This window comes from Lithobates pipiens, unplaced genomic scaffold (genome assembly GCF_037356315.1).
Source record: "Lithobates pipiens isolate NorthernLeopardFrog02 unplaced genomic scaffold, aLitPip1_a1.2 Scaffold_13, whole genome shotgun sequence".
Classification (NCBI taxonomy): Eukaryota; Metazoa; Chordata; class Amphibia; order Anura; family Ranidae; genus Lithobates; species Lithobates pipiens.
Window position 1 is genome coordinate 77,496,435 of NW_027507718.1, and position 27,602 is coordinate 77,524,036.

A 27,602-nucleotide genomic window follows, 5' to 3' on the forward strand; every position below is an offset into this window, starting at 1 on the left:
CGACACTTCCAAGCAATGTTTCATATTCCTATTTCTTCCCACAGCCAGCTTCAAGCGCCATCAGGGTTTGGACTTGAAATCCGGCCTTAGGCCCAACTGAGGCCACACAGTTCATAGAATTTCTCCTTAAAAAGTTGTGGAGAATGCAGCATGCAAGGATTATATGGTTAAGTTTATATTCCATGTTGATTGGTGTAAGGAATAGGTGGAACATAATGGCTGGCCATTATCCCCAAAAAGCATTCTCCACCACTCTTCTGGCTCTGGCTCACCTCTGGTCTGGGGTGAGGGTCCTCATCGGGAATGGCCGCATCAGGTGATCACCCAGCCCAAACCCGGTGGTCTGCAGTCAAACATAGACTGGAAGTACACGACTTCATCATCGAGAACAATGTAGACTGCCTCTTCATCACCGAAAGCTGGTTAACCTCTGACTGCAACACCATCCTCAACGAATTGGTGCCGGAAAACTACAGGATCCTAACCGAACACCGGATAGGGAAAAAAGGAGGAGGCCTAGCAGTGATCTTTAAAGGTCACCTGGATCTCACTAAACCATCATCTCAGAACCCAGTGCCTTTTATGGAAACCCTGACGCTACATCTTCAACCAACACCCCATGACACCACTCATATTCTACTGTGCTACAGACCACCGGGACCAAAGTCCAATCTTCTTTCACCCCTCACGGAATCCTTTGCAATGCACACCCTAAAATTCAAAAATTTCCTGGCACTCGGAGATTTCAACCTTTGGGCAAACGAGCCTAAAGACCCCATCGCGACTGCCTGCATCAATCAACTAGAAGAACTGGGTCTACAGCAACTGATAAAGACTCCCACGCATGGGTCAGGACACACCTTGGACCTCATTTTCAAACAGAACATCGACGTCAACATACTCAACAACATAACTCTGCCATGGACGGATCACCACGCCATCAAACTTAAAATCGCTACCAACATCACCAACGCAAAACGGAAACCTGTAACAACGCACTGGACCAGATCGCATAAAAAAACTGTACTCCGAAGCCTTCACAACCACTCTGTCCAAAAAGATATCTACAATAACCTTAAACCACTCTACGGAGGAAACACTCAACTCCCTGAACAAGGCATTACTGCAATCAGCAGACTCGGTAGCACCAAAACGCAGGGCACTCAGCAGGAAGAAAAATGCTGGATGGTTTAATAGCTCCCTCTCCGTACTAAAGCAAGAACGCAGAAGAGCGGAAAGAACATGGAGAAGAAATCCCACCGAGGAAAACCTATTTAACTACAAAGGTCTCACAGAGAATTATCGGAAAGCAATCTTCAAAGCCAAAAAGGACGACTTCTCATATACAATCTCAACGGCCGCAAACCAACCACGGGAACTGTTTAAACTGGTTAATCAATCAATGAATCCGGTGTGCCTAGAACCCCCAGAAAGCGAATCCCAGGATTACTGTGACAAACGGTCGGATTTTTTCATCGATAAAGTCAAAACCATCAGGGAAACAATTTGTCAGAAGAAAACATCCAACCTCAGCCAGCAAATACATAAAGAGGATGTCTGCACCAACATACCGCAACTGCCAAAATTTTCACTATCCCCAATTACCGTAGACACCGCAAAAAACATCATTAATAAACTGCGTGACAGTACCTCACCTATTGACATCATCCCCACAAAACTACTGAAAGAATGCTCCGACATTGTGGCTCCAACCATAACCCACCTCATAAATCGATCATTCCACGAAGGGATTGTTCCCAGCATCCTCAAACAAGGCATCGTCAAACCTCTACTCAAGAAACCAAACCTGGACCCTCAGGATCCAAACAACCGTAGGCCAATTACAAGCCTCAACACCATTTCTAAGATCATGGAGAAAGCTGTAGTACATCAGCTACAACTCCACCTGGATACTCACAAACGCCTGGACCCACTGCAATCAGGCTTCCGCCCGGGTCATGGAACAGAAACAGCTCTCCTCAAGATTTGGGATGACGCCCTCGAAGCAGCAGATGACAGAGAGCCGTGTCTCCTCGTACTGCTAGACCTAAGTGCAGCGTTTGATACAGTAGATCACAATACTCTACTCGTCCGCCTCACAGAAGTAGCCGGAGTCCAAGACATAGATCTCCTATGGTTCGCGTCCTTCCTAGGAAATCGGTCACAGACAGTGAAACTAGGAAAATTCCTCTCCGAAACTCGGGCAGTCACCTGCGGAGTCCCTAAAGGCTCTCCGTTGTCACCCGTTCTCTTCAACATTTACATTCGCCCACTCCTTCAAATCATCAGATGCTCAGATCTCTGCTTCCACTCTTATGCTGACGACACGCAACTTTATTTCCGGTTCAATGGGAAAAAAAGATCACCAACAACAACTTGAAAACTGCCTCAAATCAATAGAGGACTGGATGACCACCAACTCCCTCCAGCTGAACGAATCAAAGACAGAGCTTCTTATCTTACACCCAAATCATAAGCCCGCAACCAAAACCTCCTGGTCTCCACCAACCATCTTTGGGCAGACTATCTCCCCAAAGACCAAAGCGAAGAGTCTCGGGGTTATTTTGGACGCACAAATGTCAATGGATGCGCAAATAGGATCTGTAGTCAGCATCTCACCATCTGCTGCGCATGCTTCGCAGACTCATCCCTTTTATCCCAAAGAATGACAAAGCAGTGGTAGTTGGAACAATCATTAATTCACGACTGCACTACGCAAACTCGGTTTACATAGGATTACCACAATATCAACTTGCGCGATTACAACTGATCCAAAACATGGCGGCAAGGCTGATAACAGGAAAAAAAACCTGGGAATCCATCTCTCCTTCACTGAGGAGCTTACATTGGCTAACCGTAAAAAATCAGATCACGTTCAAGACCCTGTGCCTCACCCACAAATGCGTGCATAGAGAAGCTCCGCAATACCTAATGGAGAAAATAAATCATTACACACCAAACCGCAGTCTTCGATCAGCCAAAAAAAACCTCCTCCTCGTGCCCAAAGCCCGGTATAAATCCAAGGGTGATCGGAGATTCGCTGTCCAAGGGCCTCGGCTATGGAATGCTCTACCAATCAACATCCGCCTGGAAGAAAATCACCTGGCTTTTAGGAAAAAACTCAAGACCTTCCTCTTTTAGCAGATGATCAAAGCTCGCCACAGCGCCTAGAGGCGATTCATTTCGCATTGTGCGCTATACAAGTATTTCATTCATTCATTCATTCAAACGCTTTATAAGCAACAAACATGAATGACAGACCAGCCATGTTGTCTTCCGGGAGGTGGCAATCCTAAGCAATCCTAATCCTAAGGTAATCCTAAGCCACCACTCTGGAACTGTCCGTAGAACTCAGTCTGGGCGATGACTCCACCATCCGGCCATTCTTCCCCACGTCCACATAGAGAAAATCAGATGTCGCCGACACCACAGCCAACATCACAATACTATTAAACCCATTATAGTTGTAATAGTATGACCCAGAGTTGGGGGGGTGGGACTATGTGGACGTGTTTCCCATCTATTGTCCCTCTGCAGTTGGGAAAGTCCCACCGCTGGGCAAATTGGGAAGCCACAGTCTGCCATTCCTGTTGCATTGAAGGAAACCTCACCCCCTCTGATGGCCCACTGTAAAAAATTTAGGGGGGGGATATTTTGGATAGGTAACCCTCTCCACTTCATTGAGAGCTGAATGCATAAATAATGTGTGTTACTTTGGCCAGCGCCTCCTTACTTACACTATTGGCAGCCCACTGGACAGGTAAGAAGTGTCATAATACAAAAATATAAATACACACACTCCAAATTGAAGCACATTTTTACATTCTACAATTACCTATCAAGATAATAGGAGAACACAACTTTAACCACTTCCCGACTGGCGCACGATGTACAACGGCAAAATGGCACGGACAGGCATATGGGCGTACAGGTACGTCCCTTTAAGAAAGCCGCCGTGCCATCACACGTGCACCGGTCGGGACCCCCGTGAGTCCAGTCACGGGTCCCGCGGACTTGATCACTGCGGGGATACCCACGATCGCCTTACAGGGAGGCTGAATGGGGAAGGTGTTTACTTCCGCATCTCCCCATTCTGCCTAGCAACAAGTGACACTGATCTCTGCTCCCTGTGATTGGAGGAGAGATCAGTGTTCACTAACACACAGCCACGCACCCCCACAGTTAGTAACACACCCTTAGGAAATACTTAACCCCTACACTGCCACCCCTGGTTAACCCCTTCACTGTCAGTGTCATTTACACATGAATCGGCGCATTTGTATAGCACTGATTGCTGTATATATGACAATGGTCACAAAAATGTCCAATGTGTCCGCCATAATGTCGCAGTCACAATAAAAATCGCTGATCGCCACCACTACTAGTAAAAAAAAAAATATATATTAATAAAAATGCCATAAAACTGTCCCCTATTTTGTAAACGCTATAAATTTTGCACAAACCAATCGCTTATTGTGATCCTTTTTACCAAAAATATGTAGAAGAATACGTATTGGCCTAAACTTTTTTTTAATAATGTGTTTTTTCAAAATTGTCGCTCTTTTTTTGTTTATAGCACAAAAAATAAAAAAACGCAGGGGTGATCAAATACCACCAAAAGAAAGCTCTATTTGTGGGAAAAAAAGGACGTCAATTTTGTTTGGGAGCCATGTTGCATGACCACTAAATTGTCAGTTAAAGCAACGCAGTGCCGAATCTCAAAGAGTGGTCTGGTCTTAAGCCAGCAAAATGGTTGGTCTGAAAGTGGTTAAAACAGTACCATTAGAAAGTATTCAGGCAGGCCCTTTCACTACATGTTTTGGTGAATTCATCCACAAATCTGACCATAAAAGAGATGGGTATAGTATGGGTTTGGTAAAGATAGAGGATTGGTATTGGTTGACTTAGCGGTTGGGGGGAGGGAGGGTTCCAAATGATTTTGTGACCCCAAAAAAAGCCTCTGGCACGCTGCCTGAACTTAAGGACACAAATAACATTTGTACATATTTTAGGGATTTTTAGGGGAAAGCACTACTATGGAGCTGACAAAATGCATTGTTAAGTGACTAGGCTAGGTGTGTATAGGCTCAGGATAGCATGCTGGGGAGGTTAGTGAAGGCAAATATGTATGAGGGACAAAAAAGGAACTTTAAAAACTTCCAGCATTCATGAGGACAAAGGGGACATTCAAAGCATATTACAGTCATGGTAATTAGGGAATGATGAAAGAAATACAATACATTTTCAAACATTAAATACCGTATTTATCGGCGTATAGCGCACACCCCATGTTTAGGAGGGAATTTAAAAGAAAAAAAACTTTTAGGAGGGAAGTTTAAGGAAAAAAAAAACTTACATTTAAATGCCCATCAATGCAGCCTTATCAGTGTCATTTGCAACCTTCCATTGCAGCCTTGTCAGTCATTTGCAGCCTTATCAGTCACTTGCAGCCTTGCATTTAGCCTTGTCAGTTACTTGCAGCCTTCCATTGCAGCCTTGTCAGTCACTTGCAGCCTTGCATTAAAGTGCCTTGCAAAAGTATTCGGCCCCCTTGAACTTTTCAACCTTTTGCCACATTTCAGGCTTCAAACAAAGATATAACATTTTAATTTTTTGTGAAGAATCACCAACAAGTGGGACACAATTGTGAAGTGGAACGAAATCTATTGGATAATTTAAACTTTTTTAGCAAATAAAAAACTGAAAAGTGGTGCGTGCAAAATTATTCGGCCCCTTTACTTTCAGTGCAGCAAACTCACTCCAGAAGTTCAGCGAGGATCTCTGAATGATCCAATGTTGTCCAAAATGACTGATGGTGATAAATAGAATCCACCTGTAATCAAGTCTCTGTATAAATGCACCTGCTCTGTGATAGTCTCAGGGTTCTGTTGAAAGCGCAGAGAGCATCATGAAGACCAAGGAACACACCAGGCAGGTCCGTAATACTATTGTGGAGAAGTTTAAAGCCGGATTTGGATACAAAAAGATTTCCCAAGCTTTAAACATCCCAAGGAGCACTGTGCAAGCGATCATTTTGAAATGGAAGGAGTATCAGACCACTGCAAATCTACCAAGACCTGGCCGTCCCTCTAAACTTTCAGCTCAGACAAGGAGAAGACTGATCAGAGATGCAGCCAAGAGGCCCATGATCACTCTGGATGAACTGCAGAGAACTACAGCTGAGGTGGGAGAGTCTGTCCATAGGACAACAATCAGTCGTACAACGGAACAAATCTCGCCTTTATGGAAGAGTGGCAAGAAGAAAGCCATTTCTCAAAGATATCCATAAAAAGTCTCATCTAAAGTTTGCCACAAGCCACCTGGGAGACACACCAAACATGTGGAAGAAGGTGCTCTGGTCAGATGAAACCAAAATCGAACTTTTTGCCCACAATGCAAAACGATATGTTTGGCATAAAAGCAACACAGCTCATCACCCTCAACACACCATCCCCACTGTCAAACATGGTGGTGGCAGCATCATGGTTTGGGCCTGCTTTTCTTCAGCAGGAACAGGGAAGGTTAAAATTGAGGGGAAGATGGATGCAGCCAAATACAGGACCATTCTGGATGAAAACCTATTGGAGTCTGCAAAAGACCTGAAACTGGGACGGAGATTTATCTTCCAACAAGACAATGATTCCAAACATACAGCAAAATCTACAAAGGAATGGTGTTCACAAATAAACGCATCCAGGTGTTAGAATGGCCAAGTCAAAGTCCAGACCTGAATCCAATCGAGAATCTGTGGAAAGAGCTGAAAACTGCTGTTCACAAACGCTCTCCATCCAACCTCACTGAGCTCGAGCTGTTTTGCAAGGAAGAATGGGCAAGAATTTCAGTCTCTCGATGTGCAAAACTAATAGAGACATACCCCAAGTGACTTGCAGCTGTAATCGCAGCAAAAGGTGGCTCTACAAAGTATTAACGCAAGGGGGCCGAATAATTTTGCATGCCCCACTTTTCATTTTTTTATTAGTTAAAAAAGTTTCAAAAATCCAATCATTTCGTTCCACTTCACAATTGTGTCCCACTTGTTGGTGATTCTTCACAAAAAATAATTTTTTTTTATCTTTATGTTTAAAGCCTGAAATGTGGCAAAAGGTTGAAAAGTTCAAGGGGGCCGAATACTTTCGCAAGGCACTGTAGCCTTGTCAGTCACTTGCAGCCTTGCATTTAGCCTTGTCAGTCATTTGTAGTCTTGTCAGTGTCTTTGCCATTTAAAAATGGCGCCGCCGAGATACAGAGCGGATGTTCTGTGTATCTCAGTGGCGCTCGGTAGTTCTTGGCCACTCTCTGCGGCTTTTGGCTATCTTCGGCCATTCTCGGCTATTTTCGGCCACACACGGCCATTCTGAGTGCGGCCGAAAATAGCCAAGAACAGCCGAAAATAGCAGAGAATTGGCCAAGAGAGCGGCAGAAAGGGTTAAAAATAACACGCACCCCTGATTTCCCCCTGATTTTAGGGGGGGAAAAAGTGCGTGTTATGCGCCGATAAATACGGTACATAGAATGTGATGTTAAAGGAGAAAGCGTACCTTAATTTAGTCCTTCTGCAGGACCTGAATGATGGCAGAATAGGTCTCTGGAATAATTATCCCCAGAGCCTGGGGGGAGATGCTTGTTGAGAACTTGTTGAGGACTTCTCCCTGTTGCCAAGTACTGCAATCATACTGAATATCAATACTGAAATCATCAAGATTATTCTCACGGATTTCCCGCAACAAAGAGAATTGGTCACGCTGGAGCGACCAATTCTTGGTCCATGAACTCTGTCATATGACGGCCGATGGGTGGCAAGCTTTTAAATAAGCTTAGTTCTTAACTATGGTTAAAAAGTGGTGGAACGCCAATTTTCTAGTGGATACTCATAACAGTCTACAACCGCGGCCATATGGTCAGTATGAAGAAGTTTGAAGAAGTCAACTGAGGACTAGTTGGGAGCGTGCTAGGCCTGGGGTGTCTAGCCAAGGTTGCCATATTTTATAAAACTTTTTAGCAGCCTTCTGATGTTGATACATCAGCTTTTCTTTAATTAGAATGGTATTTACCTGCTCAGTCCACTGTTTTGTTGTTGGACTATGCAGTGATAGCCATAAACAAGCGATCTGCTTGTGGGCAATATACAGTAATCTCAATACTGCCACAGTAACTGGAGGGGTAAACAATTCCTCATCAACTGCACCTAGTAAAGAAGTAACTGGATGTAACGGAACAGTGGTTTGATAAACAGATGATATAATATTGGTTATAGCTTTCCAGTATCTGAAGAGTTTGTGGCAGCGCCACAAATGTATGAGGTCCTCGTTAGCCCCCTCACATTTGGGACACAGAGGGGTCACCCTCTCACCCCATCTGGGAGACTGAGATGGCTGGCATAGACTGCAAACATAATTCCCAGTCCTCACCCCCAATCTCGCCCAGGTCTTGTTCCCACCTACATCTACACGGTAGTCTAGCTGCATCCCGTAGTCTCGAGGAGAGAGTACTATATATCTATATCTAGATATCTATAAAAAATTGTGTTTTGGCAGCCCAAACTCCTCCTGTAAGTTCATGAAGGATTTAAAAATGGTCTGATTATAGAGTTTGGAGATGTAGCGAATACCCTTGGCCTCCCAGAACTGTGACCCCTCTAGTTTATGTAGTTCCGTGTAGCGAGGGTTAGGACATAATGGAGTATATGCCATGAAGCTCATCATACCCAGACTGTGTTTGATAAAGGCCCATAGTTTTGTCAGTAAAAGTATGGTGGGCATCGATTTAGGGTATCGGGGCAAAATCGGCCTCAAGATGAGAAACAGTAGGGAGACTCTGGGTGTTAGAGAATAAAACTATAGCTAGGATCCGCCATATCTACCTCCCCCCAGCCACCCAGGTGTTGAAGTTGTGAAGCCAGGAAATAGAATCTGATGTTGGGCACTGCCAGGCCACCCTGGTCCTTACTATACTGCAACGTGGAGAGTTTGATTCCAGCAATCTTCTTTTTCAAACAAGACTTTCAAATGGTGTCAAAGCGTGTGAATCATCTACAGGGAATCCATTGCAGGGAGTTATGGAGTATGTACAGTAGCTGAGGCGCACACACCTTCTTTATAAGGTTGGCTCTACCGGTGACAGAAATAGGCAGCTTGCACCAGGCAGTGCATTTGACTTGTAGTTTACTAAGAATAGGGACTAAGTTGAGAGTTAAATACTGGAGTGATCTGAACCCCCTAATACTTAAAGGAGGAGACAATCTGGAGAGACTGGGCACAGTCCGGTAAGTAAGCTGGCAGCTCATCTAGAGTTAGGAGAGCTGACTTACTCCAGTTTATGGAGAAGTCAGAGAAGGAACCGAATTGTGTCATTAGGGACATCACGTTTTGCAGTGAGGTGGAGGTCTCTCCTAAATAGAGGAGAGTGCCGTCTGCATATAACAAGATTTTACCCTCTACAGGGCCTCTTATAAATCCGGAGATCAATGGCGACACTCAACATCTCTGCCAGGGGTTCCAGGGATAATGCGAATAAAACAGGGGTGACAATTGGCACCCCTGTCTTGTGTCTCTGTGCAGACGGAAAGAGTCAGAGATCACCATTAATGTGTAGCCTAGCGGTGGGATTCGTGTAGAGCAACAGGAGATAAACCTCCCCAGGACCTCCCACACGAGTCGAAAGGCTTTGGCAGTGTCGAGTGATATAACCATCCTATTGCCAGGGTTATCCACCAGGATCTGCAGGTTGAGGAATAAATGCCTTATGTTTAACGCTGTTGACGTAGACTAAATAAACCCTGACTGATCACGGTGAACACGTTTTTGAATGACAGATGCCAGACGGGGTAGCCAATACTCTGACCAGAAGTTTCATGTACCTTGTTAACAATGAGATAGGCCTGTAGGAATCTACAAAGTGAAGGTATTTGCCTGGCTTAACCACTTCAATACAGGGCATTTTCACCCCCTTTCTGACCAGGTAAATTTTCAGCGCAGTTACACTTTGAATGACTCGCTGGATCACAGATCAGAGTAAGGGGTTTATCCCGACCCCTTACCACGTGATCCGCTGTCAGCCAATGACAGGTGATCACGTGATGTCAACACAGCCGGTAATTGGCTATATTTTCTCCTCGCGCAAACAGCCGATCACCAGCGGCAGTGAGCGGGACATCAGTCCTGCTCACTGCGATGTGCCCCTGCTCCTCAGTGCCCACCTGTGCCCTTACAAGTGCCGCCTACCAGTGCCCACCAGCGCCACCTGTTATTGCCCATCAACACCACCTGTCAGTGCCCACAGTGACACCTGTCAGTGCTCACAATCACTGCCTGGACAGTGCTGCTGCACATCAGTGCCATCTATCAGTGCCCATCAGTGTCACCTACCAGTGCCTATTAGTGCCACATATAAGTGCCATCTATCAGAGCCCATCCGTGTCAACCATCCATGCCACCCATCCGTGCCATCCATCACTGCCATCTTATCAGTGGCCATCAGTACCGACTTATCTGTCCCCATCAGTGCCACTTTATCTGTGCCTATCAGTGCCACCTTAACTGTGCCTATCGGTGACCATCAGTGCAGCCGATCAGTGCCCACCAGTGGCGTCTCACCAGCGCATATCAATGAAGCAGAAAAATTATCTGTTTGCAAAATTTTATAACAAACTATTAAACATGATTTTTTTTTTTTTCAAAATTTTCCATCTTTTTTTGTTTGTTTAGAAAAAAAACCCAGCTGTGAATAAATGCCACCAAAAGAAAGCTCTATTTGTGGGAAAAAAATTATAAAAATGTCATTTGGGTAAAGTTTTGTATGACCGCGCAATTGTCATTCAAAGTGTGTCAGCGGCGAAAGCTGAAAATTGGCCTGGGCAGGAGGGGGGTTTTAGTGCCCAGTAAGCAAGTGGTTAATCACCCCTTGCCTTTCTTGTGTTGCACATGACACAGGCAATATTTCAGAATATCACATTGGAGGTCCCTTCCCTCTAACTTGCAGTCTAGTTCTTTAAATTGGTTCTTAATGAACCTCCACCTTCCATATATTGTCATTGGTTCCAACGTGGACCAAGACAGCTGGGCAACCCGCTCTGCAGCGGTATCCATCCTGGAGCTGTTCCTTAATTGGTGTATACATGTGGCATACTGTGCACTGCACACAACCTTCAATCTTGCTAACCCCCATTTTCCCAGTTACAACGATAATGTTACTAACAGGAAATTTTGGATGTTACTTACAGATTTGAAGACTCCTGTTATAACCTCCTGTTTTTAACTCTGGTTTTTACCTCACCACTTAGTCCAGTTCCACTTGGTCAGAGTTCCAACAAGCAAAAAGGTGGTAAGCTCAAGGATAAGCAGGCTCAAAAATTAGTTCTACAGAAAGTTATATAAGACCTCAAGCACCTGTGACCAATTAACCCCTCCCCTTAATTAGTAGTATGAAGGAAGGGGAAAAAAAAGGCCGTTTAAAAAAAGTTGGTAAAAAGTTGCAAGGAAAGACCCCAAAATGAACCTAACAATGCAAACACAGCAATCACCAGCAGTCAAAAGCAAAACTGGTTTTTACTCTCCACTCTTCGGCTTCCAACCAGCAAATCTGGCAAAATCTGGAGTTTTTTACTTCAGATTCAAGATCACGTCTCCCCGAAAAACACAGACTCTGAGAACTGGAGGAACTGGATACAGATTTGGGGCCTGTGTGTTCTGTTTTGTTATAGACAGTCCAAAACAGCATTGACTGCATAAACACGCTCCTAGAATCAGAGACTTAAAGCAGATGTTTATAATCTGCTCAAAACAACCTGATGCTGGGGCCTCCAGACGTTATGTGTAATCTGTTTATTAAGATGATATATGTTTACTGTTAAAGGATAAGTTCACTTTAAAAAATAAATAAAAAATAAACGCACTTTTTTTGCAGGTTAAAAAAAAAAAAAGTGCATTTATTTATTTTTTTTGTAGCAGGAGCCTGTAAACCATTGCACCAGCGATCAGCAGGTGGCTGGTGCCATGCAGGTCTCTAGCAGATCTGTCAATGTATGGACTTGCTAGACCCTTGTAAGAGAAACCCATACATTCCGATAGGGCGACTCAATGAACTACCACAGCTCTTCAAAGCCCCATGGTTGTCCATTGAAAAGTTCAAGCCGACAGCCGCAAAGGTTGTCGGACCTTGTAGTTTTCCACTCGCAGGACACTATGAATGAGTGCCACTTCTGAGTGATGATTTTTGGGGATGCACTGAAATTTTGGCCGCCAAAACATATCGGGCGAAAATGGCCTTTTCACCAATTTACCGGAAGAGAAATTATGCCTATAATGGTGCCGAAAATGGGGTGAGGCCTGCTGGGCGGAGCCCTATTCCTGGTGCCACCCACTGTGGGGGTGTCATTGTGGATCACCTGCCCTTACTCTCTCCTCCTCCCCTCCCTCCTCTCCCATGCTGCAGGGGGCCTGTGTGCCCCCCCTCCCCAGCGGTGGCTGCATACGGAACTGGGCTCCCCGATCCCCAGCCAATGTGTAAATCGGCTGTGCAGGAGCTCGGTCACGCTGTGTTTTAATCTGAAATTGAAAGCAAGACAGAGATGTCTAGCACAGTGTGTGCTGTGCTCTCTGCCTCACCCTACAGTGCAGTACCCAGCATGGAGAGCGAAGGTATAATGCTGCAGCTGCTGATTTTTAAAATGGCAATCTATATATGTTTGTATGGACATGTGTGTTTATATGTGGGTGTCTGCGTGCGTTTTATGTGTTTGTGTGTGTTTTATATATATATATATATATATATATATATATATATATATATATGTGTGTGTGTGTGTGTGTGTTTTTATATGTACTGGTGATGCACAGGCAGGCTGCATACGATGGGCACCAGCGAGGCTGCATTGATCTCCTGTACCATGTCCGCAGTCATAGGAATAAAAGTGAAAAAAAAGAGAAAAAAACTGGTAAACAGTGTAAAAATATATACTAAAAAGTTAAATAAATAACAATAAAAAAATTAAAGCACCCCCATTCCTCCATGCTCGTGTACAGAAGCAAACACATACATAAGTAGCACACGCATATGTAAACAGTATTCGATCCACATGTTAGGTATCGCTGCGAACATTAAAGCGATGTCAATAATTCTATCGCAAGATTTCCACTCTAACTCTAAACAGTTAACCTGTAAAGGTGTTTAAAGCATTACCTATGGAGATTTGTAGTTACCATAGTTTGTTGCCATTCCACGAGCATGCACAATCTTAAACCGTAATGTTAGTTATCTATTTATTCAGTGTAACATCATCTTTCTCATTATACAAACAAATTGGGGTACCTATTGTGTATTTTTTTAATTCATTAAAGTGTATTTTTTTTTTTTAATTGCATTTGCAAAACCACTGCACAATTACCGGGTGGCATAAAAAATTGCAATGTTCGCCATTTTATTCCCTAGGGTTGCTACTAAAAAAAAAAGAAAAAAAATGATAATGTTTGGGGGTTAAAAGTAATTTTCTAGCAAAAAATACGGATTTAAAACTTGTAAAGAAAAAAATGTCAGAAAGCCTGGTCGGCACGTGGTTAATCATAGTCACCAACCAGAATGAGGGAAAGAAAAAAAAAATGCTCAACCCTCATGTTTTATGTTATTTTTCAAACTGTGCTGGTCTATCCTACAGCATGCACAGCCATGGAAAAGTACTATGTAGCATCCTTTATACTCTTTATTCACTCTTGGTAATATGTCAACACTCACTCATTCATAGACCACAGAAACCTAAGCGAGGTCTTACAATACCATCATTACTTACTTCAGTACATGATAATAAAAAAGGTGGTTTTATGCCTCTAAATAAAGTGTTAAAGTTCTTCTTCTTGAAAAATATGAAAGCCTGATTATTTCCCCTATGATACAGTATTAGCACATCATGATTTTTATTTTTTTTACTGTGTAGCAAAATACAAATTAGCTGTTAAACAGAACCTGGTAAAACTTTTGTTTAGGTCAGTATAAGTGGAAATAGTTTGTAAAAGTAGTAATACAAATGCTTCCATTCAATTAAATTAATCAGTGTTTGGGGATCTCCTGAGATCCTATGTTTCAGTACCTTAAAGTGAACAATAACAGAATAAGGAGAAGCTGAACATGACAGACGATCCCTGATAATGGATTTTTTTGCAAATTCTTTAAAAATTAGAGCTATAAATAAGAAAGAAGTCTCTTGTTCCAAAAATGTTACCACTTTCTAATTACCTCTTCAAGGACCCCAATACCAATTAACATGACCAGAGAGAGGTGCCTAACTCACCTTTATCACCCCAGAAAGGTAAGCTGCACATACTTATTCTTATTCCATATTCTCAGAATTTTTTTTCACCTCCTGCTTAGGTGCTCAAATACAGAAAAGCCCAGTGGCCTTTAGCGCTGGACTGGTGGTTCTCTGGGAAGGCAACTTTAGTGTGCCTTGTTTTCCAACCTGCTGTTGACAGTAATATGTAAAACAAACGCAAGTGCAATTCCTATGATGACAAATAAATCTCAACAAAATCAGAAAAGTAGAACTGAAGGATATTAGGTACCAGATGCTGGCCATCAGTCAGGTTGAATAAACTACAAAATCTGCTTCAAAACTTATGCAATATTTATAAAGCTCTCATCTACATGTGATTTTACCCACTGGGACTTTTAGTGGATTAAAAAGTACGGACTGCAAAAACATCTGTCTCTGTCTGTAGTATTCTAGTTTCTGCCAACAAAACTATCTTGTGGGGATCATTGAGAGATTTGGATATGAAGGAAGCGTATGCTGTTACAAATTAACAAGTGTGACATGGACCATGGAAAGGTCTATTCCCTATGGCACAGTAAAATATGTTTAGTAAGTTCCATTCTATACAAGTCTCATTTTATATAATAAACAAAACCATACATGTAAGATAGAACAACTTACATTGGGAAATTAAATGAACACTTCTGAAAGGCCAAGGATTTTTTTTTTTTTTTAGCAAGACACACATTAGACCAGCATTTACTTTTTATTGTATAATACACGTATGCTTCTGCAATCATGACTTGTGGATGATACATGCCCAAAGGTTGTATTTCATCAAACATTTAGGTAGAAAATGGTGGATTAAGTATACCCTGGATCCTGGCCAGTTTCCAATTCTAGGCAACCTACCCCGGGAATGCAGCTTATATGTCTCAGTGAATCCTAAATGCAGCAAATTGGAAGCCTGAACAATCCTCTCCAACATATAGTAGGTGAGTAATTGTCAACAAGTGAAGCCTTAAAGAACTACAAAAAAAGGGAAAAAGTAATCAAATAGCTCAGAGATCATATGGAATACTTTTCATTCATCTGCACCCCTAAAACAGAGCAGTTTAAATCCAACAATTGTAATTTTAGAGGGTACTATGTGTTGAACTTGAAAATTAGTTTCAACTGCCAAAAAAAAAATGGTAAGAAGATTTAGTGATTTCCCATATATGGGACCATTCTTTTGCACCCAAGGCTAGACCTAGGTCTGGGTTCCAGGTCCACATATGTGAACATAGCTGTAGAGAGATCATACCTGATGCATGAGTATCAAAGTCACATTTACACTCAAAAAAGGAAAGCAGTGAATAGTTATTGGGTTTTCAAACACTGGATTGTAAAAAAGTAAAAAAAAAAATATTTTGAAGTAGCGAAAGAACTTGCTGTTGGGGAGTTCAGTTGTTCGTTACAATGACTGGAACAATTTGGCTCTGTCTTTGGTAAGAAAGTGTCTAATTTAACGTAACTTGAGTGAGTTTTGTTAGTTTCCACTCTTCAAAGGACAGAGAAAAGTGGAATCTGGTTAGGAAGGCAGAGTTGTGAGTAAGACACATTAGGGGCATATTGGGAAAATGGAGGTTCAACACATTTTTCAATTAAGAGGTTTTATTAAACACAACAGAAAATACACAATTATATCCACTTCGCATTTCAAATCACAAAAACAGGTTATACAAAAGGTAGATATCCAAATCCAAAGTCAGTTCATGTGTGGACAAGAACTACTCCAAACACCATAACATCATTTTATTGGCCCTCTTTCAAGAGCCTGTGATGAAACTCCTCAGGTTTAGGATAGCACACCTAGTCTGATGTATCCAGAAACATTTTAGTTTGTACACAGAATGGAAAACAGAGACAAAAGGGAATAACAGAGGACAGCAGGGTGTTGGGGTTGGACCATAGCCAGGTCCCAATTGAAGGAAGACTGGAAGGTGGGGCGGGAGGGGGTATGGGAAGGCGGGGATGGGGAGAGGAGAAAAAAGAAAAAAAAGGGGGATTTAAAAGAAAATGAAAAAGGGGGGGAAGACCCCCACTCCCCCCCAGAGGTTAAGGAGTGGGTGGGACACCCCACGGCATTTGATGCAGGAGTGCCAGATTATGGAGGACCTCACTGCCCCATCAGTCCCGCGGCAGGGGGACTCCTGTATTCCTGAGAGAATTTGTGCCAATGAAACCACGTTTCATTGTATTTTTCCTCTTTTCGGTTTAAAGCAGCCGTCAGCTGTTCCATCAGGCCAATTTCACTCATCACAGCTAACCACTGCCCAACTGAAGGAGGATCTTCACTTTTCCATTTTTGTGGTATGCAAATTTTTGCTGCATTAAGAAGATGAATCATGAGGGATTTCTTATATCTACTTCTCGACATCGGGGTAAGGTGTAGTAGGCACTGAGCCGGGTCATCCGCTAGGGCAATGTTTTGTGGTGTGACCACTAGTCTGTACATTACCGACAATAAGTAGCAGGCGGAAGCAGGGTCCAAGCAGAGCCTCTCAAAGGCAGACTTCGAGTGATTGCGGTCAGGTTGAAAGTGCGAAGAGGTCAGGACGTGTCTAATCTGTATAGCCCGTCATCTGTCTAATGGGGATCTAACATGGCTTGGATTTCCTCGATAGAGAACCATCGCCCTTCATGACAAAAGTTTTGCAGGCTGAATCTATGAACTCCCTGAATCTTCTTCCGGACATGCTAGCGGGGAACTCCTGAGAGCCTATAACCGGGGATAGTGGGGAAAGGTCGTGGGGGGGGGATCACCTCAACACAGCCCGTCCGGGCTATGACCAAAAGCGTGTTCCCGATCAATGGGTGTGCTTTCAGAACTGCAGGGGGCTCGATGTCTGCCACAACAGGGTGGGCAGCGGGAAAGGTGACATAGCCTGCTCCACTTCCACCCATTCCTTTTCTGAGGCGTGCTTAACCCAGTCTAGTGCTCTTGATGGTATTTGATGGGGTCCGGGAGGGCTCAACATATTTTTAACACCCCTTGTAAATTTAGTGATAGGGGTTATGTAGCTGAAGGAAATAGCAGCTGTCTCAATTGCTACTCAAAATGTGGTATCGTATTTAGCACGGTTTTTAGAAATTTGAGTGATATGGTCAACATAAAGACATTCTAAAAAGGTGCAGTAAACAAAGACCTCCAGAGTATTTGTTAAGCACAAGGGTGTCTCTCTTAAGTTTCAGGCCTAATGTTATGCCATACAAAGGTAATAATGTGGCATTGGAACATTCTCAGGATATCAGAAGGGATTGAAACAGGTAGGACCAGGAAATAGTAAAAAAAAAAATGGGAAAAAAGGTAATTTTGATGGTTTTCCAAGCCAGGATATAGGATATTGCTTGATAGTTGGACCAAGAGGTATGATCAGTAAAGGGTTTTGGTGTCATGGAGATGGTGTCTGGTCCAAATTTACAGTCTTTCAGAATGCTATTGAAAGCAGTAGTTAAGAGGGGAGAGAGTAGGCCTGTAAACTTCTTATATTAAATGGCAGAGAAGCTATCAGGTCCAAGTTCTTTGTTAGGTTTAAGCTGCTTGATGACATGAAACTTTTTCAGACAAAATGGGGAGGTCTACAGAGGTTCAATCATTAGGGGAAAGGGAGGTGGCAAGATATTGGAGAACAGATAATCAGCTTTTACTGTAGGAAATGTGTCCATAGCTGAGTCAATGTTGGAAAGTGGGGATTGTAATGCAGTTAGAATTTTAAAGGGACTACTTGTGAGGCCATAGTTACTGATCTTCAGGCTAATGGGCTTATATTCTGCATTGGCTTTGTAGGAGTCTGTGGGTTAGTAGAGCATTTTGTTTAATTCCTTTAGTGTAATGGTATGTTTGGTTCTATGGATTTGCATTTTAGTTGTGTCTGTTAGGAGGGTGTTGAGCATGATGATTTGACGCTGTGGGATAAGTTTGAAAGGTCAAGGAGTGTTGTTGAAAGGCTTCTTTTAGTTTGTGATGGAGTTGTTTAGCTTATTTACCCTGAGTAGCACATTGTATGCAATGGATTCTGACTGTGGGCTTATGTGCCTTCCATAGTTTGGCTGGACATACTGGATGCAAGGGGTCTAGTTCAGCCAGATGTATTCTTGGAGGGTTAGATGAATGAAGAAAGCAACTCATGGGTCAGACAGGAGGGATTCATTGAGTGACCATGAATTTTCTGAGGATCTTATCAAGATGGAGGATAATTAACCACTTGCCGAATGGCTCCTGAACATATACGTCAGCGCTTTGAAGATGGATACCTCGGTATTGGCAGCAGCTGCTGTCACAACCAAGGTATCGATCTTTGGAGCCAGCAGTTCTGTTTACGATAATGGTGGTCTCTGCTGCGGATATGCCGCAAAATCACTGTTAATGGCAGCGGGAATGGGGCCACCCCCTTCTGCTACTCTCCGCTGCTTACTGGAGCCGTGGCAGAGATCGGGACCAGTCCGTGGCTGGGTATGGAGACGAGTGAGGCTAAGATGGCCCCCACCCATCTCCATACCATAGCAGGGCAGAAACGTCACTTCCGCCCATACATCTTAAAGGGCCATTTTCTGTTATTTTTTCAAATGACAATTTTTTATTTATTTTTTGCATCTAAGCACCAAATATGACATCTGAGGACTTTTTGACCCCAGATCTCATATTTAAGAGGAGCTGTCATGCTTTTTTCTATTACAAGGGATGTTTACATTCCCTGTAATAGGAATAAAAGTGACAGTCTTTTTTTTTTTAAATAGTGTAAAAATAAAATCAATAAAATCAAATAAAACAAATAAGAATTTTTTTAAAGCGCCCTGTGGAGCTCGCACACAGAACTGAAAGCATATGTGGAGTAGCGCCAGCATATGAAAACGGTGGTCAAACCACACATGTGAGGTATCTCCGCAATCACCAGAGTGAGAGCAATAATTCTAGCCCCAGACTCTGTAGCTCCCTGTAGAACCTGTAGAATTTTTTAAACGTTGCCCATGGAGATTTTAAAGGGTAAAAGTTTGACATCATTCCACGAGCGGACGCAATTTTGAAGCATGACATGTTGGGTATTAATTTACTCAGCGTAATATTATCTTTCACAATATAAAAAAAATTTGGCTAACTTTACTGTTGTCTTATTTTTTTATTCAAAAAAGTTAATTTTTATCCAAAAAAAAGTGCGCTTGTAAGACCGCTTCTAGATTGTAAGCTCTAGCGAGCAGGGCCCTCTGATTCCCCCTGTCTTGAATTGAATTGTATTGTACTGTAATGTCTACCCTAATGTTGTAAAGCGCTACGTAAACTGTCAGCGCTATATAAATCCTGTATAATAATAATAATAAATACGGTGTGACAAAAAGTATTGCAATGACCGCCATTTTAATCTCTAGGGTGTTAAAAAAATTATTATAATGTTTGGGGGTCCTAAGTAATTTTCTAGCAAACAAAACGTGTTTTTAACTTGTAAACACAGAGTCTGAAAAAGAGGTCTGGTCTTTAAATGGGTAAAGTAGGACTGCACTATGATCCGTCCAAGAGATATTGTGCATCTTAGAATGTATGGTACGTGGAACAGAGGCTTGTGAAATAAAAGTGTGGTTGATTGAGGCAGGGGTAAACATGGATAGCAACTGGCCAAGATGCTTGCATGAACCCAGAGATTGAGTGGCAGGCAGGGATCTGAAGTGGCTCACAGCTTTACAGTTCACACTCTCAGCCAGTACACAGCATGATTTATCTCCCAGACCTGTCAGCACCATGAGGAGAATTTGGAAAGAGGAGCATAGACCACACAAACTGATAGCCTTCTTTACATCACAGCACTAGCGGCATAAGCAAAATGGCACCAGCATCACCTTCTCCCCTCCAGGCTCCCACTCACCACTTCCTCCTATCTAGGCACAAAGATCTCCACACAGAAGTGCTGCATCAATCTCAAAGCCTTCCAGTTTTCACACTCCACTCTCAGTAAGTCCAGAAAAAGCTTGTTTCAGGATGGAAGAGCCGTCATGTCAACAATGCTGGTTTAAATCCCAACCATAACACTACCTGCCTGGAGTTTGCATGTTCTCCCTGTGCCTGCATGGGTTTCCTCAGGGTACTCCGCTTTCCTCCCACACTCCAAAGACATGCTGGTAGGTTAATTGGCTTCTGTCCAAAAATTGGCCCTAGTATATGAATGTGAGTAGGGGACCTTGGATTGTGGGCTCCTTGAGGGACCAATGTGAGTGTGCAATTTATGTGTGGAGCGTTGCATAAAATTGATGGAGCAATATGGGTACCTTAAATAAATAATAATATAATAGATGAGTATCTTAATGAGACACAATGTACAGGGATAGGGACAATTGTAGACATGCACCCACACTCATTCTGGTTGAACTGGATGGGCTGGTGTCTTTAATCAACCTTACTATGTAACTGTAATGTGAGGTGAGCGCTATCCATGGTTCACAGGAACATATTGGAGATCTTCTGAACTCCATTAACTCTTTGCCCATATCAAACCAACCTGCATTGGATACAACATTAAAAGATATACTAAACTGCCTGAGATGCACACGGTATGCTGATATGATGACTTGAATGCAGAAATTCAGCTCTAAAATACATGTCATTGGTGATCGATTTGATCATATTGAAAAGAGAATGGGAGCATTTGCTTCTACCATCAATGATTTGGTTGATGCTCATGATGAGCACGAGAATCTCTGGATGAATGAAAAATTAGCAGATCTTGAGGACAAATCAAGGCGCAATAATGTTAAAATTGATGGAATTTCTGAAATAGGTCAACAGCCAGAGCTGCGTAAATTTGCTATGAATTTTCTCATTACTTTACTTCTTGAACTAAATCCCTCTGAATTGATCACTGATGGAATCCGCCACCTGCCTAGACCCTCTCACTTACTGTAACCGGTACAGAGGGATGTATTACTCTGCATACATTTCTTCTATGTAAAGGAGCAGCTTATGCTTAAAATATGAAATGCAGCCTCACTTTCAACACTGCTCTCCAATTTTTTGCAGATGTTCACAATGCAATGTTACAAATGCAAAAGAATATCAATACCCTCTTTACCTATAAGGAAGGTTCTACACATGTAACTGACTCCCTAGATAAGGGCTTACACTTGTTAAAATCATGCAAGATGCAAATACTACCTGAACTTTGTAAATTTTTTGAACATTACCTATACTAGCCAGTAAATCCCATTTGGCTTCCTTATGTTCACCTTTAACCACTTGCCACCCGCCCACCGTCAAACGACGGCTGGGTGGTGCAGCTCTCGTTCTGGGTAGATGTCATATGATGGCCTCCCAGAATGACCACTCTTGTGCGCCCCGGGGGCATGCAGCACAGCAATCGCGGCCGAGCTGTGTTGCTAGGACACGGCGTGACCCCAATCTGTGTAAAGAGCCGCAGCTCTTTAACCATGTGATCAGCTGTGTCCAATCACAGCCGGTCACATGTAAACACAGAGATACCTGTAATCGGTGCTCCTCGTCTCACACTGACAGAGTATGAGGAAAAGAAAGCCGATCAGCATCTCCTCGCAGGGGACAGCTAGGTATGTAATCAGTGCCCTGATTAGAATTAAGTGCTCACCAGTACCAGCAATGATTGCCCACGACTGCCAGCAATTAGTGCCAACCAGTTCCCACAATTGGCATCAAACTGTGCTTACAACTGCCAGCAATCAGTGGCCATTAGTGATGCCAGTCAGTGCTGCCCATCAATGCCGCCTATCTGTGCCCACCAGTGCCGCCCATCAGTGCCCATAAGTGTGGCGTAATCATGCCGCATCAGGGCCACCTAATCAGTGCCCATTAGTGCTGCTTCATCAGCGCCCATGAGCAAAGGAGAAAAATTACTTATTTGCAAAATGTACTGACAGAAACCAAGAAAAACTTTTTTCTCCCAAAAGTTCCGTTTTTTTTTTTAGGAAAAAAAAAAAGAAAGCTCTTTTTGTGTGAAGCAAATGATAATTTCTCATGGTTGCAGTGTAGCATGAACGTGCAATTGTCATTCAATTTGTGACGGCGCTGAAAGCAGAATAGTGGGAGGTCTTCATCATGCTGACTTACAAGACTATCATACAGCTACTACAGGAACACAACTGAAAGACTGGTTTACTTATTGATATCTCTATTGAGCAAAATTGGGTAACACCAGGTACATGGGAAATGCTTATACGCTTACCTGCTAGCTTCTCTGTATACAAACTTAGCATTTACAAATCTTACTTCTTACTCTGAAAGCATAGCACACTTTGTGTACCGCTCCTGTATCAGATTCCCAAGGTATTTCTATGCCCATTCCGATCTCCACTCTCTCCTTTTTAATTCCAGACTTATCAAGTAAAGACTGGAATGCTCACAGTATCCATTTACTAGACGATCTATATCACAATACTATCTTAAAATCTTTCCACACCCAACAAACAAAATATAGCTTGCTAGACACTGCATACTTCAAGTACCTTTAAAAAGTATTGAAATTAAAAATGTGGTCGATCCTAGAAAAGGAATTGTGTGATTGAGAATAGAATGGATATTCACATCTAGTGGGATTGGGCTCTTATAAAGTAGATATGCAAGCCTATATTGATTGAAAAGAAACTGAAATGTAAAAGCTGTGGTACGGTGTTGCTGAAAATCTTCAGTTTTATCTAGGGTTGGATGCAGAGTAAGATCTCTGCAGTTAATGAGTGTTCCCTTCAAATACAGATATATTACTTGTAGTAAGTAAAGAAAGGGATCTGATCTCTGATAGGGGCATAGTAACACACTACAGTGATTTCTGAATCTTGCATGAGGCCCTGTAAAAGCAAGTACCTACCTGCAGGATCTGCAATAGTGTACAGAGCCTAAAAGTTAGCTGCAAAAACCTATTAAAACTCCCTGATGTTTCGTCTTGTCACTCACAAGAAATAGGGGGGGGGGGGGGGGAAGAAAAGTAGAAAGAAAGGTTTACAAAATACAAAATGTGGTATGGAAAATGGGTTGTTAGGGAAAAATACTCACATACAGGTTAATCAACAGTGATCACAATGAAGCAATTTAAAATGGGAAGCAAAAACAAAAGTTTGTACTTTCTTACCACTTATTGCCATCTGCAAACAGGCAATAAAGACAACAAGCGTAACTTAAAGAAGACCAGGTTTATTACAGTATTAACAAGAGTTCTGCATTACCACTTCATGTTGAAAAACCTCAGCAGATGTTAGAACTATAAAAAATGGGGAATGCATAAACCTGCAAAGAATAGAAGAGCTAGTGAACTCTGGTAGGAGGATAAACTAATCTCACCGAGAGAAATATCCACTTGACCAAGATATGTGGTAATGCTAGAAATAGATCAGAAAAAAGAAAAACATAAAATAACATTTACAGTTGAGGATTTCCAGTGCAAAGACAACTGGGCGTTTTGCACTATAAAAGGTAGTATTTTACCTACGTGCAGACAGTTACAATAAATACACTGAGGTGTGTATGGCACCCAGGGTAACTTGAGGCTTGGCTGGCCTGGGAGTTGCTGAAACTTCATTGTGGTGCAGGGGTTTGCCCCATGGTTAAAGAGCATTATAATGTGTTCTAGATCTGGTGATGGTGTCCTTGAGAGTTAACAGTTGTGTCCTGTTGAGAGAGGGTCCAGGTCTGAAGACTACAGTTGAATGGGTTCCAGGTGGTCTTGGATTTCTTCCAGTGTTAAACCACTATTTTGATTCCCTCAGTAAGAAAAAAGGAGAATAAAAAAGGGAAGCCCCATCTGCAGCGGATCTCATGGTTGAAAAAAAATTGTAGATAAGACTTCATAGCTCTACGGCAGGTGATGATCTGGGGTGTGAGATCTTGGTACAGCAAATAATTATATCCATGGAAAGATAGGGTCTGAGAGGCTCTAGCAGTTTGAAGGAAGATTTATTTAAAACAAAAAAATTTCAGGTGAATCATGCCTCCTGGTGGTCTGTGGGTGAGGCGCTGTGGACCCTATGCATTTCTAATCACTCAATTAGGATAGAGGGTGCCGGCTGTTGAAAGAGTGAAAGTTTGTGACATGTTTGGGAAGACCCTGTATTCGCAAGTTGGAGTGGCAGGATCTATTTTCAGCATCCTCCAAGAGAGATGCAAGTAAGTAATTTTCATGTCGCATATCAGCTACTTCTCGGACTCGTTCTTCCAGCACTGAACCAAAGTGCTCCATCTTGTCCTCCAGATTTCTTGTATGTTGTCCAATATCTCTAATATCTTTAGAGAGGCGGTCAATAATCTGGCACCGCAAAGTCTTCCGCAGCATGAAATAGATTTTCTATTGCAGCTGCTGCGGGGACTGAACATGTAAAATGTCACCCACAAAGGAAGGGGGGATAAAGTCCTCAGTGAGTTTGAGGCTGTGAGATGCAGAAGCTGCTGAAGGAGTTGCGACTGACTCCATCTTAGAGGGGAGATAGATTTTGTCTTCTTTATAACCTTGATACTGGTGTTGACCACTGCTGAAGGTGGAGCGAGTGAAGCTAGTACTGAGAGCGGTCAGGATCGCTGGAGCAGGTTGTGTATGTTGTAGTATAGCAGTGTCTTTGTGTGGGTGGTATGGGGAACCTTCAAAGCATGTCGTTGGCATGGGCAATCTTGTGCATGTGCCCCCAAGCAGTGCAAATTCTTAAATATAGTAAGTAATAAAAACCAACTGGAAACCATAATGAACCAGCCTAATTTCAGAAGCCCAGATTATGAAGCACCAGTAAGAGACAAATAGACAATACAAAATATTTATAATGACGGCAACGCAGCTTGCCCAAAACTGTGGACATTTTTAAACACTAATCATGTGTCTTTTTCCATTTCAAACAAAATGGAAAATATTACCTTTAGAAGCCTGAAACACAAAAAAAAAAAAAAACGTTCACCTAATATTGACTTCCTGCTGGCCTACTCTATGCTGATTGTGCATATAATGTGAGCCATGGCACTTAAGTGACTAATTGGTGAGGTCTAAAGTTGCTAATAAAATTGCAGACTCAGCACAGCATTGATAAACAGAACAGCTGCCCACTAGAACATTCTTGCCTTGGGAAGAAATCCATGCAGCAATGAAGAGATGATTGTGACCAGGTGGGAGAAGATTGTCGGAAGAAAACAAATGCTCAAAGTATATCATTTAGAAAAAGAATACAATAGTGCCCATTTCTTTTCACTTATTACAGAATTGACAAAAAATAAATAAAAAATACACATAGATGTGACGCGATGAATGCAGATTAGAAAACATGAAAAAAAAAAAAAAAAAAACAATATTATTGATGTGTTTGGTGTCTTATTTGAGAACTGCAATTATTTCACAGATTTTCCTGCTACATTCAAAGCAAAGAACATTCCTTACCTTTACCATCTGTTTGCTGATTTGAGATCTTTGGTGTGCCAGCTGCAGTTCAGCTGCTAGTTTTATTTTTTCTTCATTCAACTTGCTCACAGAGGCTGTGGCAGCCTGTTTCCCTCTATGTAATACAGATACTTGGTGTTGTAAAGATGCAATTCTTTCCAGTAACGATGCTGAAGTAGTGCAAGGGCATCTTTTTTTTTTATGGTCCTTTCGTGCTAAATATAAGAACATTTGTAAAAATTATAATTTTTATTACAATACTATACAATACTTTATTCCTGTAACAATGTAATTGAAATGAACCTGGTGCTACGGAATGAAGTAAGAGCATCAAGACAAGACATATGGAGGCAGCAGTGCTATGCTGACGGTCCTTCAGTGAGTTCAACACCATCTGCACATGTGTTTAGCTATAGTGTGTATCTGTCTGTAAAAACATGGACGATTACCTGGTTTTCCTGGCTACTACATCCTTGTTGCACATTACCATCCGGATTGCTACTTCCTGTTATAGTTTACAAAATTCTCTTGCATAGGCTTTGGATTTCATGCCTTTCCCATTCACTATGTGCCATTATGAAATGAATGTTATAATCCTGTTCCTTTTCTTTACAATTTAGCTTATTTCACAGCCAAGTCATACCAGCTCCCCTTCTTTGTCCCGCCCCCCTTCTTAACACTGTAATTGTAAACACATTACTTTTCTTTTGCAATTAACGTAAAATGGTATTGTACCTTTATTCTCTACAATGAAAAATGTATTGAAACTAAAAACTTGCTCAATATCAACTGAGCATGGGTACTTTTTTTTTTTTTTTACAATAATCCACTTGGATTTGCTTGCAGCTGATATGTGTGATAAGCAATAGCAAAGCTCTTTTTATTAAAATACATTTTCCTGACGCCTTCATGGCAGCACACACTGGGTTGTGACTCCGCCCCCACAACCTGACTTGGATTGGTTAACTATAAATTTGAAGGGGAGACCTTCTGCTGCATTCTCTTTTTTATCCTCACCTGACAGGTTGGATTGTTCGAGTTTCAAAAATACCTACAGATGAATAAGCCTCTTACCGCATCACTCCAGCAGGTTCAAGCCTCTCCTGTTTGGAAGTCCCTCCTGTACAGTCTCTAAAAGAGCTTTATGGAGGGAATCCCCGTTCTGGTGGTCTCAGGGGACATCTAACAAAGTTTCTATAAGCTTTAAATAAGCTTTTATTTTGCAGTGTACTCTCTTTTCTATTCTATATCTCGTTTTATGGCTGTACCTTTTCTTTCCTAGTCAGGAGTTGCTGAGCCTTGCTGTCCTCCAGTACAGCTGTCATGGCCGCCGCTAGTGTCCCTGTCGTTCTGCGCATGTCTGATTGCAGCTGGATCGTTTTTTTCTTCCCTGAGAGAGGTTTTTCCCTCTTCCAAGATGGCGCCGGTCTCCTCGAGACGTTCTGCGCATGCGCGGAGCGTCATTCGGCCGCCGCTATGGCGCCCTTTTTAAAATTACAGTTGTGTGCTTCTGCATGCTGCTGTTTACCAGATACTGCCCTGTATCTCTGTTTTTCTGCTGGATAAGGTAAGAACGTTTTTCTTTCTACTACATTTGCATTGTCTTTCTGTTTTTAGCTTCTGCAGGTTTTTTGTTAAAGTTCTAGGTCTTAAAGGCGCAGGTAAAAAAAAAAAAAAAAATGTAAAAAAAAAAAAGTTTTATTGATTATTTTTCTGTTTATCGCTATTGCAAGAAAATCTCTTTTTTTCCCTTCAGTCTACTCTGTCTGCTTTTTTCAATGGAGTCCACTGCCCACGCAGACCATCAACAGCTAGAAAGGTAAGAGGCTCTACCGTCGTAGGTGAGTATTGAAGAGGGGAGACAAAAGAGTGCCGACTGCTAAGATGCTGCTTTTTTTGGCAGCCCTACCAGAACAAGAGGAGCAAGTTCCAGGCATGGAAGAGGCTCAAGTCGCACTTCC

At 42.3% G+C, this 27,602-nt stretch overlaps 1 protein-coding gene across 2 annotated transcripts in view; it reads right to left on the reverse strand.

The window, feature by feature from the left end:
- The window catches only part of CNTLN (centlein), a 580,120-nt gene that overhangs the window by 156,945 nt on the left and 395,573 nt on the right, over positions 1-27,602 (reverse strand). For both annotated transcript variants that reach the window (XM_077475235.1, XM_077475234.1), the window contains exon 19: positions 25,642-25,856. In XM_077475235.1, coding sequence (XP_077331361.1) covers positions 25,642-25,856 — 215 coding nt within the window. The remainder of the gene's footprint in view (positions 1-25,641; positions 25,857-27,602) is intronic.